The 18,127-nt window shown below is 34.4% G+C and overlaps 1 protein-coding gene across 1 annotated transcript in view; it reads right to left on the bottom strand.

Annotated features, from left to right (window-relative positions):
• Positions 1–18,127, bottom strand: part of LOC149537110 (DNAJ heat shock N-terminal domain-containing protein) — a 322,115-nt gene that overhangs the window by 42,676 nt on the left and 261,312 nt on the right. Inside the window, exons 16-17 of the mRNA XM_089807127.1 lie at positions 17,973–18,119; positions 7,019–7,258 (exon numbers count right to left, since the gene is read on the bottom strand). Coding sequence (XP_089663253.1) covers positions 7,019–7,258; positions 17,973–18,119 — 387 coding nt within the window. The remainder of the gene's footprint in view (positions 1–7,018; positions 7,259–17,972; positions 18,120–18,127) is intronic.

Here is an 18,127-nt window from a genome sequence, read left to right as displayed (position 1 = left end):
AGTTCAAGGTTCGCTCATGCTTGGATGTGGAAGGTATTTATTACAAGTACTGCCAAGGAAATAGACACGGGGGATATATTGCAATTAACAATTAGTGTAAATTTCATCATTGTAAAACAATCATTGAAAGGTGAGCTTGTGGTGTAGGAGGATATTATTAATTACCATGTCAAATTACCATTTGTTCAGCAATCACCTCCCCACCAATGAATGAGCAGTTACCATATATATCTCAGCCTTAGTTATTTTCATCATTACATGCAAGGTTGGTAAAATTACAGTCATTATTGAGCTAAGAGCTGCAAGGTGGAAGGTAGCGGAGGTAATTACAGGAAATCTTTCCAATTTAAAAAATATTTGATGAATCATGAAGGTGAGTTGTGGTGAACCTTTTCTCAATTGTTTCTTATTTCGGAGGAAAATTCTGGCTAACCTGTATATTGTTTAGCTACATTGTTGTTTTAAGTTGTAATCTTTTGAAATCTGCAAAGAAACCATGAGGCCTCTTCTTCCTAAGTTGGGACAAGCCAAGTTGGTGGATCAAAGCTCTAATACCACTATAATATCCCGAAGTGAAATATTAAGTAATATATGATTAGAAATTCACTTCACAAATTGCAACACTATGTATTCTAATTCTTTTGATCATAAATCTGCAAAGAAACCATGAGGCCTCTTCTTCCTAAGTTGGGACAAACCAAGTTGGTGGATCAAAGCTCTAATACCACTATAATATCCTGAAGTGAAATATTAAGTAATATATGATTAGAAATTCACTTCACAAATTGCAACACTATGTATTCTAATTCTTTTGATCATAAACCATGATTATTGAAATCCAGAAATCAACAATATTTGCATCCAAATACAATCCCTTGTGAAGGAAATATGAACTATCCATACCAAACCTGTATGTACTAATCTTATTTGTTTTTGTATTTCCAGAAATGTTTGATAAAATACCAACTGAGAAAGCACTGTAATATTCCAGCTATTTTGTGCAGTTTTCGAAGTATTTGACCCCAAAGAAGAAGATAACAGTGCACCAATTGATATTGCATTAACAAAATCATTTTAGTAATAACAATGTCTATTCTACTATGAAATCAGATATAATATACTGAAATTCTAATATAAATCTGCTAATTTACCAACTCAAAGTGCTACCCGCACACACTGACCTTCAAGCTGAGGCTGACAGAAAAATCGAATACACTTGACAATTCTCAATATAATAGTAATATTATACTAATATATGGCTAATTTTATAAATTACATCATAGACTGTCTATTGACAGCTATGTAACCCTATGATCTTTCCTCCACAAAGAGTTGTGGCAACCCTTTAGTATAATGTTTGATCTTAGAGGAAGGAGTAGCTTAGGTAAAAGTCACCCAAAGTTTCCAAAATATAAATTTATTCCTTACTCTCATTCGCATGCTGTACAGTAGTTCTTTGGAATAAATAATACACGCAATACTTGGAAAACTTATTATGTAATGAAATGGTACGGCTAGTCTTGCAAAAGCCAACAAACTATAAAATCCATTCCATTCATGTGATTTGTATTAACGTCAATCATACAGTTTGTTCAAATTTGAAATAATATTTCATTTATCCAACAGAGCTTTACACAAAGGAAAGCGCTCAAATATTGATTATTAAGCACTTTAATCTGCACAATTCTTGAATACTAAAAGCAAAACTAGAAAAAAATTCTTCAACTGTCTAGCACAAATGTCTACAAATTTCAAACATTAAGCACATTTGTGAATCCTGTATGAATGTACTCAGTACTCACAATTTGATTTAGACTGTTTCGATCCTCAAAACCAATCTTTTCCATAGTGTTTTCATCCTAGAACAAAAAGATATGTAGTTGCTCAATCTCTTTAGTTGGGGTTTGAAAAATAAAATTCCAGAATGAATTTCTTTTGCAAGCTCTCCTTTTTAGAACCCTTTTTAATATTTGAAATATTATATATCATTTCCCTCTCAGATCACACCTTTTAAGGGGACATCAGTACAGCCCACTCATAATTACTTATTTATTTCCAGTTCAAAGAATTGTAGACAATCCTGAACTTTCAAATCTAAACCAATCAACAAAGCGAATCAGCAGTCAAGTTATTATGGTGCCGGACAGGCTGCCTAGAAAATACAATGAAGAGTGCTCAAATAGCTTCTAAAATCTGAAATATGATGATATGGAAGGTACCCCAAACTAGACACACAAACCTACAAAGAAAGCTCTGTAACAGCTACCAAAATATGCAATAATGATGCTTAAATAGTTAACCAGCTCTGCTCCAAACTTGCAATTCAGTCCTACACAAGCAACCTGCAAATCCTTCACAAATGGACCCTATAATAGCAGCCATGATATTTTAAAATTTCGATTCAATTGACAATTTAATTGAAGAAAGAAAGAATGATTTTCACCACAAATCTCCAATTGCCTGCCAATTGAAACTCAAATGCAATCTTTAAATGAGATTACAAAAAATTGAACCAAGGGTTTGTAATGTCCCCATTTTTGGCAAGCTCTTGCAGTTTATTCAGTTCATCACGACTCTTATGAGCTGACAGTGTGATTTGAGGATCTTAGTGGTGTGTTTACTATTTTTAGTAAGTCCGATTTGGGCAATTGCCATATTTGGCAATGCAGATGGTGACGCTGGCAGTTGGTCGTCACCTGCAGTGGATGGAGCTATTTATTGCATGGGTTCATATTTATTAATTCATTATTAAGTTTTCATTATAATAAGGCACTTTATTATATTTAAATGTTATAAAATGATGTTGTGTTGAGGGAGCTTCTTAAGTGGAGTTACATTTCGGAAACTTGTGCCATTTGGAGATTATAAATATGAGCCCATTCGATGAGAAAAGCATCCAATTGTGTACTTGCTTTTGTGTATTTGTGAGAATTTCTGAGTTTAGTGATTCATGTGCTTCCTGAAGTATAAGGGTTTTAATTCTGCGAATTATAGTCTTCCTATAGCTGTGTTCACTGTGGTTGGATGAAGTCAATTGTGGCTATAGCTTCTTGACTGTAGCGTTTGTAATTAAGAAGCAAGACTGATCATATTCTTCATTGCTTAGTTGATGAGAATTGTGACTGTCATTAATCATTTATACCTGCGATTTCCTTTGGAAGATCATTGTGCATATTTGAGGCTTCTGTCTACCTTCTTGTGGTAGTGTTTGAGGTTGTTTGGGCCCTGTGATTCCTTCTTGGTAGCTGGTGTCTCTTCTTATACCCCTGGTTTATGAGCCCTAGGGCTCATTTTTGAGGGCTTCAATTTGATATCTGGGCCTGCAGATTTACATCTGAGGCCTGCGTTAATGTCCATTGGGCCTGCGATTTAATTGTGAAGGGCTGCACCAGCATTATTCCACATCAGCTAGCCGTGTAAGCACATATTTGGACATTCGATTCCACTTCCAGCCTGAGATTTTGGTATTTCCCGATTCACTGCTTATTTAATAAATAATAGTTTATAATCTGCAATTGGTATGTAGAGAACAACAGGTCCAATCAATTCATGTTGAAATTCTGATTTTCTAATTAGCCTGAAGAATACATTTGCAATAAATTTCAGAACTGGTGCTTGTCCAGAAATTTGATAATTCTAGTGTACAATTGGCATAACAAACAATTTGCAAAATATCTCCTTGAAATCTGAACTGGTTTGGCATTCTTCATTATTATTCAGAATTTGTCCTATCTTTTAATGATTTGAGTGTGGAAATTCGTAATCGAGAATTTACAAACTTTGGAGAATTTACGAAATGTCAAACCATTGACTTGTGAAGAAAATTAATGTTTAATTAGCTATCTCCTGTTGAGGGATATTACACCCCTTATGAGATTGCTTAGCGTTTTGTCCAATTTCTTGTGATTCAAATGCAATTGATGTATTCTCCTCTAGATATCTGTACACAATCCTTTTAATTTGATATAAATGTTAAATTGAAGTATATATTTCACTTTATCAACATGTAAAGTCACTATCCCTGTTAGGCATTTTTTCTCGGAATTCAACAGAGAATCTGATCTATGCAATTGTCCATTGTCTTTGTATGAACGTGACTATCTTGTTTCCAATCACCGAGATTTTATATTCATGCAGTAACCCTTATTAGTGCCTGAGATGAAATTGATGGACCAAGTCCTTTACAATGTTGATTTGATATAAACACCGACTTTTATTTTGATTAAACAAATATCGGCCATGTAAATCTTATATCTGGCATGCTTCCAATAACAGAGAGAAATGTATATTAAAAACTATCTCTGCTTTATCAATTTCAATAAAATCGATAGTACTCTTAGAATGACAGAATCAAATTTATGATGATAAGTAATATGATATATTTCTGAATCAGTCTTTTATGGATTGAACGAGTTACAAATGTAAATCTGATTTGGTAAGACAGAGATGTCAAATATGCTAGCGAATCAATTCGGTATGGATAAGATGAATGCAATTTGACAACCTGATATGGATGGCTAATCTGAAATCAATTATAACTGTCTCTGATATTTATCCTTGCTTACGTGATGATCGTTTGGCAGAGTTGTTTCTGATTAGTTCTAGATGCACATGTGATCTTGTCTCTGCCAATAGTGGATTGATACCACTCTCTTGGTGATGCTAAACTTTTTTAAGCACTTAAGTCTGCAATGTAAATAAGAACATTTCTCATCAATGCCTTCGGAGGAGTATCCGGTTCTCCCTTAATATGTATTGAGGAAGGATGATGTGAGAAGTCATATCTCAACAATCATGACTAATACTAAATCTCACCTCTTCCAAGAAACTAATGACATTAGAGATTTAATTTGGTAATTCTTCCTTGGAAAGCAATACTGCAAGGCAGCGACCATATTAATCCTTTGCTGATTATTGCACTGATTACCAACTCTTACTAATGTAAGCATTAAAATATTTACTGTATTCGTTATTTAAAATGACAATCACTGTGTTCATGAAGCGCATGCATCAATGTCATTCGAGTTCAACGCAATGAAGTGTTGTGTTTCCATTGCTGCCTCATGAAGATATCTGAGAGAAAATTGTTAAGTCACATAAACAAGGCAATTTTCTGAGCAATGATATCACTTTCAACTTCCATGGGGGTTTCCCTTGATGTAGATGTCTTTTCGTATCAATCAATCTATACATACACTTTTTCGATGCTGTCATCTCCATTTGTAAAAATATTACAGACTCACTGTTGTATACTTCCTATTGTATTATACTTGCTAAGTCCAATTACTGCTACTAATTAAATTGGGGGTTCTTTAGGCCTGCCACACCCAGACCATATGATGTCTGATAAATCATAAGTTGGACAGGGACATTATAGGTTTTCATCGGTTCAAGGCACCTTCAGAGACAAAGATAGAAGCACCATTGGCATCGCTCCACTACCACCTCATCTACAAACTATCCCTCTATTTGGGAGTTCTTCTCTGTCTCTTTGGCTCCTTAGCTTTGGTAGTTGTGGTACAGTTACTGTCTTGCCCCTTCTCCCCACCCCCGCACCCTCCCATCTTTTCCGGATCTCAGCTTGTTGCTTGTTCCTGGTCCCTTCCTTTTTTGTACCCTCAGTCCCTTTGACCCATTAGTGATCACTGGGACATTAATAAATTTATCTTTGCTAGCTTGTCTGGTTGAGAGAAAATGCTTGAGGCTGTGGCTTACCCCCATGGTCCCGGGTTCGAAACTCTCTCAAGATTTAACCAATGGGACTGTAGTATGAGCCTGTTGCCCTACCCGTGGAGAATTAGTCTCGCTTCAGCTCACCTCTTCTGGGCTCCAACTTGGCAGTTTGTAAGACCAAGGTAAAGGCCGGTTGGGCACTGGGCTGGGTCGCGGGGATAGCTCTATAGCTATAAAAAAAATATAAAAAATTATCTTTATTTTATCTTATCTGCTTATTAGGAGATCGCAATGAAGGGATTTCTCCCCCAGTGTCCAACAATGGATGAATAGGATGTCCAAACTATTTGAGGGAATGAAAAAGTAAACAAATATAAAACTTTTGGCCAAAAATCTTGCTTATATAGCCCCTAGAGTGTTTCACTCCAGAAAGAAGTCGTTTCAAATTCTCAAAATAGCTCTCCAACACCACTTGGAAGGATTAAATAAATAGTTGATTATTAAAGACCCCAATTTGGTTTTAAGTATAAAGAACCTCCACTCTAGATGACTGCTTTGCAGAAATACTTTATAACAAGAAACCTACTTTGTAAAAACACTTTAAGTGCTCATTTATGAAGGAATAAAAAGCATAACTCAAAAAATATAAAACCATTTCCCTGGTACTATTTCTTAAGCCTGTGGGAAAAATTGGAAATGAGCTTGCAGAACCTCATAGGAACTTATCAAAAATCAGGAGATTACATTCTACAACTGATTATTAGTAAACCCAAGTTCACAAATATCACTTATTCTTTCAACTTCATTCAAGCAAAAAAAAGTTATTATAACTGGGATCATATACCCTTTTTTAAAGCCTCATTAGTGAACACCACAAATTTAATGGGCTATTTTGTTTACTATTTATTCTTTCTGTGTACATGGAAAATATTACCTCTCAGTTATATACTTTTTCCTAATGAGCAGTCCTTGACCTATCAGCATTTATCATGAAAACATTTAGCCAAAGTCTTTCGTTTTTAAAGGTTTGTATAATATGAGCTTGTTTTGTCTTTATGATTCATCCATAAACATTTTTTGAATTTCCATCTATAATTATAAATATAATTAGGTTCAAACACGAGCTAAATGCAATTGCTCCAGGCTTGAATGCATGAAACTTGCAAGGCTAGTTTATTGGTTTTACTGTTATGTTTCAATTCTTTACATAACGGTGTCTGATGCACAGGAAAATTTCAAATGCAAGGATTTTTTTTTTCTAGTTCTATGAACTTACTGTCTGAAAGAATTCAGATAAAAAGACCACCAACTATAGAAAAATGGATCATTATAGTTAACATTTTACCTCAGGAACTTCAATTGAACCATTATATTTTGCCACAAGCTGAGATGCAAGACCCGAAACATCTTCGTTCATTAAATCCCATGCAGCTTTAAATCGCTTGTCCACTTTTACATTGGCTTCAGAAATGTTTCTCTGGTACCTCACAAGAAACAATTTAGGCACATCTTCTTCCTCTGCATAGTTTCTTGGCCCGCATGTTTCAGACACATTCTCTGAACTCAAGTAGAATAAACAGTATTTCTGACTCAAATAAAAGGAAAATGGTATCAGAAACAATAAAAAGATGTAATTTTCCTTGCAGAATTACAATAAGCTAGCAAGCATAAAACTGCAGGTAAATTTAAGAGTTAAGTTTTTTTAAAATATTCTCCTGAATTTGCTCTGCTTGCGAAAATGTCTAATAGCGAAAAACAAGCGTGGTTTCATCCAAAACAAAGAAGGCAAAGACCTAAGAATAACCAGGGTTTTTCAAAATCAGTGGGAAAATTGTCTTGGCAGCAGAAGGAAAATAGTCCACCACGGCATCATCGCACTGGAAAACATGAGATATCTTCTCTTAAAACCTCAAACTCCTTCCAGCCATTGGGAAATCTCAGGGCGCAGGATAAGGAAATCAGTTGAAATGAAAGCAAGAATGTAAGATTGAACACTGCGAATATTTATCAAGAGGCTTCCATTCCGAACAATGAGGTACTTAACTTGCGTCCGATTATTTTCACAGCTGAAAAGATTGATCAGCAATTTAAGTTTTTTAATTTCACGAAATATGCGAAGCAAGGGTTTTCTAAAAAACCTAGCACCGGCTTAGCTGAGATACCAATAAATAATAATGGCTCAACTCCAAAAAGCCCTAAATTTTCTCCAGCATATATTCCTCCTCACCTCAGGAGAGATAATCTTAAGGCAAATAATTCTCCTAAAAATCCTATAAAGGATTCAGTGCTTAAAGCTGTAAATCTAGAGGAGAATGTGGTCATTATTAGCAATCAATACAGTTAAAAACGATGGAAAGAATGCCAGCATTTTGGCATCTTTGCCTTCTGGAATGGGCCAATAGAAGAATTCAACAATCTTACAGATTGGTTGGAAGACTTCTGCTTGGAACAGGTAAGTATCTCTCATTTTACCAATAGACTAGCATATCTGCATTGTGCTAATGAGTTGATTAAGAAAGAATTTTTACAGCTTTCAGAATGTTTTTTCAAAGGATATGCCATTAAGTTTTTTGAGTGGTTTCAAGACTATAAGGAGGAAAACTTAAATTTCCTTAACCCTACATGGATAACCCTTCAGCCGGTTCCACCTGAACTGATGCATATGGAAATCTTTAAGAAAATAGGCTCCTCTATGGGAGACCTAGTTGGAATTGATGTCTCTTGTGAATTTTGTAACAACATTAGATTACTGATAAATTCTAAAGTCAACTCCTTTTCTTTTAATGCTATCAAAATCATCACAAATTCGGCAATATATAACATCAATTGCCTTAGAAAGGATTCAGAGATTTTTGAAAATTTCAGATTAGATATTGAATGCAATACTGGTTTCAAGAATATACAGCTCACTACAGATCTTGAGGATGCCTTTCCCTCGATGAATATAAATAACAAAAAAGATCATAAAGAATACGACTCAGATCTCCTGAAGCCTCAGTTGAAATCCATTGTGATTAAAGATGTAATCAAAGATAATAGTGCAAGTAGGGCTAAAAACTTGGATCAAAAAAATTCTTCTAATGAAAAGATAGAAGTTACAACCATAGTAAGGGAAGGAAATTCCAAGGAAGGGGAGAAAGATCCTCAGCAGACTCCCTCTTATGAAAGAACAGAGCCCCTGAAAGAAAGATCCAGAAGTAGAAAAAAGAAGAGAAGAAACAATAAAAGGAAAGAGAAATCTAAGGATAAGGCATCTCCCAATATCATCAAAGTAAAAGAAATACAGGAAAAAGAACAGGAGAACGTAAACAATGATTTCTTAACCAGCAGTGGAAAGATAGACACAAACACAGGCATCCCAGAATCAAATCCAGAGCCGGCACCAGATGAATCTCCACAGAACAGAAGCAAAAAACTGTAAGTTTTGGCAAACACCTAAAAATTAGAGAATCGGGGAAAGTAAAGGAGAACTTAATAATACTGATCAGGATATTGGAGCTATCTCTCGGGATTTCAGTAAATTTTTGAATAATGACATCAGCTTCTCAGAGGATTCAGAGTGGGAAGATAAAGAGGATAAAAATTTGGAGCACCTTACTGAAGATCTTATTCAAGTCTTTAGTCCAGATAACATTGATAAAAGCAGTTCAGTCCAAAAAGAGAATCTTCTAAAAAGAGTTCTTAAATTAGGTGGAGAGAACTATTCTTTTGATGATTTAAGACAAGATATCATGAGTATAGAATTTGAAGATAGATTACAAAGGCAAAAATCAAACGAAATCACAGAAGATAACAATATGGATCAAATCATTAATATAGAAGAAGAACAGATCAACATTTCAGAAAGGATTCTATTAGAACTTGAAGAACAGGAAATAAATGTGCTTGAAAATGGACAGATCGATGACACCAGCAATAATAATTATGATAAGTTAGGCATTCTTATGAACCAAGAAGGCATCAAGGCACCAAGGTGTGGGATATCGAAAGTTAAAAGAGGCAAAAAATCATTGAAAGAGCTCAGACAAGCAGACGGTCAGGCCAAAGAACAACAAAAAAATCAGTGATATTTTTAATTCTAGGAAGGGGAAGACCCTTCCCAAGGAAGCATGAAGATCACTACGTGGTATGCTAGAGGCTTAAATGCCTCTAGCAAGCAAAGGCTTTTATACCAAAATCTAAAAGCCTTTGAATCCGAAATCATTATGTTGCAAGAAACTCAACTTAACAAAGATTAAGGTCACAAATTAGAAAATAAAATGAGAAGATGGAAAATGCATCTACAAGAATCTAGAGGGGCTTCAGGAGGTCTGGGTCTTATTTGGAATCCTAGGAAGGTAAGTCTCAAGATCATTGATTCAAGACATTCTTGGATCAGCAGCTACATCAAAGGTATTAATTCTAACCTTCAGTTTTTATTGATTAATGTATACGGCCCTATTCAAAATTTCGATAAAAAAGCTCTGTGGATAGAATTAACTTCATTCATAAAGGAACATAATAATGATCTAAGAATCATAGGTGGAGATTTTAATACCATACTTAGTTTAGATGAAAAAGCTGGAGGAGCAAAGCAGATTCACCCAGCTTCTATAGATTTTAAAAATTGGGTAGATATAAATTACTTAGCTGATATTCCAACCAGCAACGGGACATATACTTGGAACAATAGGAGAAAAGATTTCAATTATATAGCAGAAAAACTAGATAGATTTTTTGTTAGAGGAGATCGTAGCTATTTTGATTTGGATATTCAATCCTCTATCCTTCCTATAGCTGGATCAGATCACTACCCAGTACAAATTAGTCTAACTGAACCTAAAAAACCACATAGAAATCCTTTCAAATGCAAAAAGGTGTGGTTCCTAGACAATAACTTTATGAATCTCATCAAAATATGGTGGAATGAAGAATCTTTCAAAGGATAAAAAATGTTCACCTTTGTATCTAAAATGAAATATATTAAAGAAATCTCAAATGGAATAAAGAACACTTTAGAAATATTTTTAAGGAAAAACTAGACATAGAAGAAGAATTAAACAAACTAAATACCAAAATTATTAAAAATGGCATGAATAACAATTCTTACCGTCTAGAGAAAGAATTACTAGGTAAACAAGAAAACATATTAGCTAAAGAAGAAATCTTCTGGAGACAAAAATCCAAAGAAAAATGGTTAAATGAAGAAGACCGAAATACAAATTTTTTTCATAATAGTACTCTATCTAATAGAGCCTTTAAAAGTATTACTAAGATTAAAGACTCTACAGGAACATTAACAAAAAATCCAGAAAAGATTACTGAAGCGATGGTGAATCATTTTTATAATATTCTTAATAACTTTGAGAGTTCAAATAAGACAGCACAAGATCAGTGCTGGAGACCATTCCTTCATTAATATCTGTAGAAGATAACAAGAATTTAAACAAACCAATTTCTTTGGAAGAAGTTAAGTCTACCCTCTTTAGTATGAATCCAAACAAATCTCCAGGCCCAGATGGTTTTTAGGCCTTTTTCTTCCAAAAATGTTGGGATATAATCAAAATAGACTTATGGAAAGCTATCAAAGCTACTAGGAATGGAGGCTTACTTTTATCTGAAATTAATTTCACATTTCTTACCCTAATTCCCAAAACTGAAAACCCTGAAAATCCAGGTGAGTTCAGATCAATAGCTCTGTGCAATACTACTTACAAGATATTCTCCAAAATTCTTTCTATCTGCTTAAAACCCCTCCTATCTAAACTTATTTCCGAAGAACAAACTGGTTTTGTCCTAGGGCACTCTATTTTAGATGGTATTTTAATCATTCAAGAAGCTATCCATTCAGTTATCAAAAATAAAACCCCGAGTATGTTTATTAAACTTGATATTCAGAAGCCATACGACATGGTTGATTGGAGATTTCTATGTAAAACCCTAGAAGCATTTGGTTTTTCCCGAGAACGGATAAATCTTATTTATCAATGTATCTCTACAACCAAAATTTCCATTCTGATAAATGGAACCCTTGAAGGTTGCTTTGATACTTCGAGAGGCCTAAGGCAAGGAGATCCTCTATCGCCCTTCCTTTTCATCATCATGGCTGAGGCCTTCGGAAGAGCCTTCTCTAAAGCCCATTCCGAAGGGAAAATCAATGGTATTTCTATTACGGAGAATGTTCCAAATATCACCCATCAACAATATGCAGATGACACAATTCTCCCCAGTGAGAGTTCCTTTGCAGAAGCTATCAACATTAAATCTATTATTCAATTATACTCGGAAGCGTCTGGACAAAAAATTAATGCAGATAAATCTAAAATCTTCTTTATAAAGTTATAAACACTAATCCAAAAATGGAAAAACAAATTTGTAGTATTATGGGTTTTAAAAAAGGTGATTTTCTGTGTAAGTATCTAGGCATTGAAATAGAAAATGACAATAAACATCATAAAGTCTAGAAGCAGGTTCTCTCTAAATTAGAAACTAAGATAGGAGGATGGAAGAACAAATGGCTTACTAAGGCTGGTAAAATTACCAAAATTAAAGCTATCCTTTCTGCATTACCCATATTCCCTTTATCTTGCCTCCCTCTTCCTAAAATTATTAATAATAATTTAGAGGCAAAATTAAGGAACTTTCTTTGGAGGATTGTGATGAGGACAAAAAGATGGCTCTTATCAAATGGGATAAAATTAGTAAACCTAAAGAAATGGGAGGTTTAGGAATTAAGAAGCTTAATTGGCAAAATGAAGCTCTTGGAGCAAAACTAACTTGGAGGCTTTTTAAGGAACACAATCAGAAATGGGCTAAAATTTTGTACAACAAATATCTTGATGCGGATAACCCCCTTTCTATATTCAGAATGAAAAATCTACCCAAAGGTTCTGAGAGTTGGAACTTTATTGCTAAAAGTAGACATATTATAACTAAACATCTTTCATGGGACATTGGTAGAGGTCAAGTTGCTCTGTTCTGGGAGGACTCCTGGGATGGATCCCCGCCTATAGACTCTTTAGGACTTCCAGATAAATGCAAAAATCTCCTCACCAAATTATGGGGAACTAGAGTAAAGGATTACATGTCTCTTAACAAAGAACAAGAATGGATATGGAAATTTGTAGATGATTTGGACCTAGACCCAAATGTGAAAAATTCTTTTAGGAAGATGATCACCAAAAGGAAAATCAAACAGATCAATAGGGAAGATAAGCTGATTTGGATAGGATCTAAAACAGGTATTTAAAGTGTTAAAGAGGGATATAAAGCAATTATCAATTCCCAAAAATGGGAAGAGATCAATATCCCACTACACCTTTGCTGGGATGCCTCCTGCTTACCTAAAGCAGGATTTTTTCTATGGCTAGCTTTCCAAGGTAAGATCGTCACAGCTGATAAATTATAAAAAAAAGGTGTTCAAGGTCCCTCGAGATGTGTCCTTTGTAAACAAGACATTGAAGAAGTAGATCACTTATTATATAACTGCTCATTTGCTAAATTTTGTTGGGAATGGCTTAGACAAAAACTGGATTCGACTTCTCCTTTCCCAGGAACTTTTAAGGACCTACTGAAAGGATGGCCCAAAGGGCAAAACATTGGCATCTATAGCAAGATTTGGAATATATGCCCATCTATTCTCATATGGGAAATTTGGAAGGAGAGAAACAGAAGAATTTTCAAGAATCAAGAAATGCAGGCTGCTATCCTTATTAATAAAATTGAAGCTAGCATTATTGAAACCCTCAATTCTCATATTAGAAAATCTAGATTCGAAGAAGGGTCCTTCTCCCTCCGGGATAGCAAGATTAAAGTCAAATGGGCTAACTTAATCAACCCTCCTCAAATTTACTCCGCCAGGAATGCAGTGGCCAGGCAAAATTGCAAATGGACACCTCCCCCCCAGGATGGTATAAACTTAATTTTGACGGTGCCTCTCATGGCAATCCAGGACAATCGGGCATTGGTTGTATAATCAATAATGAAGATGGGAAATGGATTATGAAAAGAGCTAAATATATCAAACCTACCTCAAATAATTTTGCTGAACTTGAAGCCCTACTGGAAGGCATTAAATTATGCCTAAAAATAGGTATAGTCAAAGTGATTATTGAAGGAGATTCTCAGATAGTTCTCAATGCTTTACGTAAAAGATCGACTCCTAATTAGGTTTTAAATCCAAAACTAGAAAAAATTCTCAATCTATTAGATAAAATAAAGGAATACCAAGTAATTCAAATCTTTAGAGAAGGTAATCTAAAAGCGGATAAATTGGCAAATATAGGAGCTAACGGTTTAGACCTTAAAATTAATAGTATAACATAGTTAAGTTTTGCATATAGATTTAGTTTGTACAATATTACTCCCTTTTATGATTTTAGCCTCTTTCAGATCATTTATTTATCTGTGACTGTCGGTTATAGTTAGTATCGCTAACCTATGGAAAGTAGTCTTAATAAACAAGCTTTGTCAGGAATATATCTCGACCTTTTATCTTTTGTATCTTATTTGGCTTTTATTTAGCCCTCACCATATCATTATGAATTGTCTCTCATTATATCTTCTGAAATCATCCTCATTTCTAGAACCTTCGAGCTCATCCCTTTATTTATCTGTTGACTTTGACTTGTCACTTTCATTTCAATCATGGATACCAATATCTGCATATTTCATGAATTTGAGGTAAGAATGATGGCTTTTAGGGGTAATATCAAGCCAGAAAGGTGGAGCAGAATTTTGAATCAGGTCGACAATATGACTAGGGCAGCCTTAAACAGGGCACTAGGTGAAGGTATGTTTAATTATGATTTCACTTGGAGGACAAACAACAACATTATTGGTGCTTTTATCGGTTGTTTAGCTAGGGCTAAAATAGGGCGATGGGTAATGGTTAGATTGTGCTCCAATCTGTTTAATTTAGTCTAGTGCCATGGTATAAAAGAAGCAATAATGAGCTTAGATGACAAAGCTAGGGTTCCGTTCCTAGAAACTTATATGGCCTACCCTCCAAGGAGCTTTGACATAGCTATAGTGCCAAGGCATTTGGCCATAGCCATAAGGGACATTCATGAGTTTTCTTAGGACTGGCCCAAGATGGAGGCTAGTATAAACTTTTTATTAAGATGGAGAGGAGTTAAGGTTGATAAGGATCGTGAATGGCTTCTTAATTATCTCAATATCTTCAACTCCTACATAGAGCCAGGCATTGATCTGAAGAATTGGGTAAATCTGGAGTATTGCTTACCCAATTTTGATAAGTCCAGTAAGGAGCACACTTCTCTGGTTATTCCTCTTAATTTTCAGTCTGATGATTCTCACGATATCTCTAAAGTTATCATGGTGTCCAAAAAACTTGATCATGTAGATGCCCAGTTTGGAACTTGTTTGGTTCAGTCGTTTTTTGGTTTGGACTAGATAGATCATTTATGGTTAATTTTCAGACAGGAATTAATAGCTTTTTTGGTTTTCCCTCTTAAGCTAGGGTTTTTCTTTGATATTAATGGGAATGTGGACAACTACACTAAAAACAATTTCAACTGGTGTATATAGGTATTTAGTTTTATATAAATGTTATAATTATGGCTTCGTCTCTGTCTTATTTCTTATGGCCTTCAGGGGCATTAGATTCTTCCCCCTGGCTTTTCATTTGACTTAAGTATCAGGGAACATCTAGAGATGTATATGTTAATTTATATACCTGTATGTATGAATTCAGTATAGCATATAATCATCAGGGTATGCTTATGGACATAGTTTAATGAAATCCTCGGCATTCTCTGATATTATTAATATATGTATGCAAGTGCATTCTGATGAAGCATGTGCTCTTATATATAGGTTTTCTAAAATAATGTATACATCTCTATGTGAGACCTCTGGCTGTTTCATTGTGTTTTGATTTTAGATTCTTTCATTGATTAGATGATATCTTTGATTCATCAATTATGGTAAGTTCTTTCAGTGGTATTGTTTTGGTTTGTAGTTCAGATTTATTTATACTCTGCCACTGATATTCAAATGGCCTTCAAAGGGTTCAGAATTTACAATTTTGTTCCTGCTGTGGTATAATTTTTGCTAATCTTTACATATACATGTTCTCTGGTTATAGTACTTCTTCTAGCAGTATCAAGTAGAGTTTGTTTGTCCTTGTTGATTGTTGGTTTTGTTTATTTAAGTTTCGAGACCTCATTATATTAATTCTCTTAGATAAGTCAGTAATATGACTATCAGCTCCGTGGTTCCTGGGCCAATGTTGTATAACTTAGTATCTTAACCCACCCTTCATATTTTTAGACTTATCTCTGGTTTTCCAGATTTAGAAAGTCCAAAATTTAAATAGGGATATCTTTTTTGGCTTAGGTAATTAATAAATTGAATCGACTCTTTATATAATTTAATAGGCTTTAGCTCTATTGGCTTCCTCTGTAGTTGATTTCTGCCCTGCTATATTTAAGGGTTTGTTTTATTATGTAAGTTTCTGCCGTTTACTTTCTATTGTATATTTAGCTAGTTAATTTATTATCTTAAGGTTTTAAGATTATTTTAGTCCCTCAATCTGTCAGATTGCGTTTTCCTCTTTTGGTGCTAACCCCTCTAACATATCTATGTTCTTTAGTTTGTCTGGTCGTTTGGTTGTGGTTGTTTTCAGGGCTAAGCAAGAAAAGATATTCAGTCGGAATCCTCTTAGGGCAATTAATCTTGATTATTTTGTATATAATTACTGTAAAGGACCTAATGTAATTTAAATTTTCCTCGGATGTACTCTTCAAAAAGCTTCTGAGATTTTATCGGGGGTATGCCCCTTTAATATGTGTATTTTTAGGACATATATCTCGCGCAAGACTGGAGGTTTTCTTCCCCGTTCTTTCCTACCAGTGCCCGTTTGAACGGAGGACATGTAAAATAATTTTTTATTGATAAAATATATTATAAAGGCTTCGGCCGTTTACCAATAAAAAAATAAAAAAAAACTGCAGGTAAATTTTAAATGACCAATCACAAAAACCAATGTCATTTATCTGATACGGTAAAATATTCTTGATCTATTGTCACTTTGATATCAACTTTCAAGTGCAAGTCAATTTATTAGGTCCATGTAAGGGATTTAATATACTTTTGAATCTGCTAGAAGAACTCGCATAGAAAATGCACAAGTCCACTGAATACAAAAATAAAGAAATGCTGTTAAATTAAATTCACAAAAAATTATTGTAAAGCATAATAATACAATGTTGTAATTAAAGATAGTTAGTTTGGGGATTGGGTAGTTTGCTAGCAAGGAAATGCATCAGTAGGCCCTCCTAACCAACCGACCTCTATTTAAGAAAATTGGAATTGGAATGATGTACTTGTTGTTTTTGGTAATCAATAAAAATATATTGGTTTCCCTCGCCACCTTTGGTACTTATGATATTCGTAGTAAATGCTTTGTTGATTCTAGTACATTTGAATATATGCTTTAGTATTCTGGTTGGTAACCATTCTACAATTATCTGCAGACCATGTTAAGCTATATATCAATAAATAGGGCAAAGAGATTTTCATGCTGAACCTATTCCGAAAGTGCAGCAATAAAATAGAAGATTCTACTTAGAAAAGAGCTATTTTGACTTCCAAGAAAAAAAGTGTCCCTTTGTGAATTGCAAGCAAGTTCAAATAAGGATAAAGACAATAAGTATGAGATCAAATATAAGATATGTCTTATGCAAAATATAAGTATTGATATTTCTTTCAATGTTTAGCACAGCAATCTTTTGTTCACACATATTATGCATGCTCACATATAACTATCATTCAATTCTATGGGTCCAATACACATAATTGCACCATTCTTAGATTATGTTTGTGTGTCCATGCTAAAACATAAATGCATACAAATGCTGATTTCATTTGGTTTATGTATGTAAGTTAATGTTGTTTCGTGTGTGCATGTCAACCTACGGCTATGTTGTGTGTTGGAATATGCATGCATTCAAATGCTTAATTCCATTTGTTTTGTGTGTATAATTATTCTATGGCGCTCTGTGTGTGTGTGTGTGTGTGTGTGTGTGTGTGTTGAAACATACATGCATAAAAACTTCTTAATTTTCATTTATTTTGTGTACATGAACATTCAATCTGCAGTTTATGTGATTCATTGTTAACATAAATCATTAAGGTAGAGTTTGTTGCAATCATGGAACTTCATTTTTCCTGGTTTAGAAATGTAAATCTGAACAAAGAAAAACAACTGACTATATTTCTCCACAAATAATCATTTAACAATCATTCCAATAATATATTTGAAAAGGACCTCACAAAATGACAATAAAACCACATACTTTCTGTGCAGTCCCATCTAACCATCCTAAAGTAAGACGTTTTTCTTTGAAAGCCTGTGCTGCAACTAGTGAAACAGGAGCAGATGATATATCAACTGCATCTGTGATTGCCTCATTAGTAAGATTGTCCTGTACACTGCGCAAAATCTGTGGAT

This window comes from Cupressus sempervirens, chromosome 10 (assembly GCF_028749045.1).
Source record: "Cupressus sempervirens isolate cs-2001-9-10 chromosome 10, ASM2874904v1, whole genome shotgun sequence".
NCBI classification, from domain to species: domain Eukaryota; kingdom Viridiplantae; phylum Streptophyta; class Pinopsida; order Cupressales; family Cupressaceae; genus Cupressus; species Cupressus sempervirens.
The sequence above is the reverse complement of the archived record's forward strand: the minus strand, read 5'-3'. Positions and strand labels throughout refer to the sequence as shown.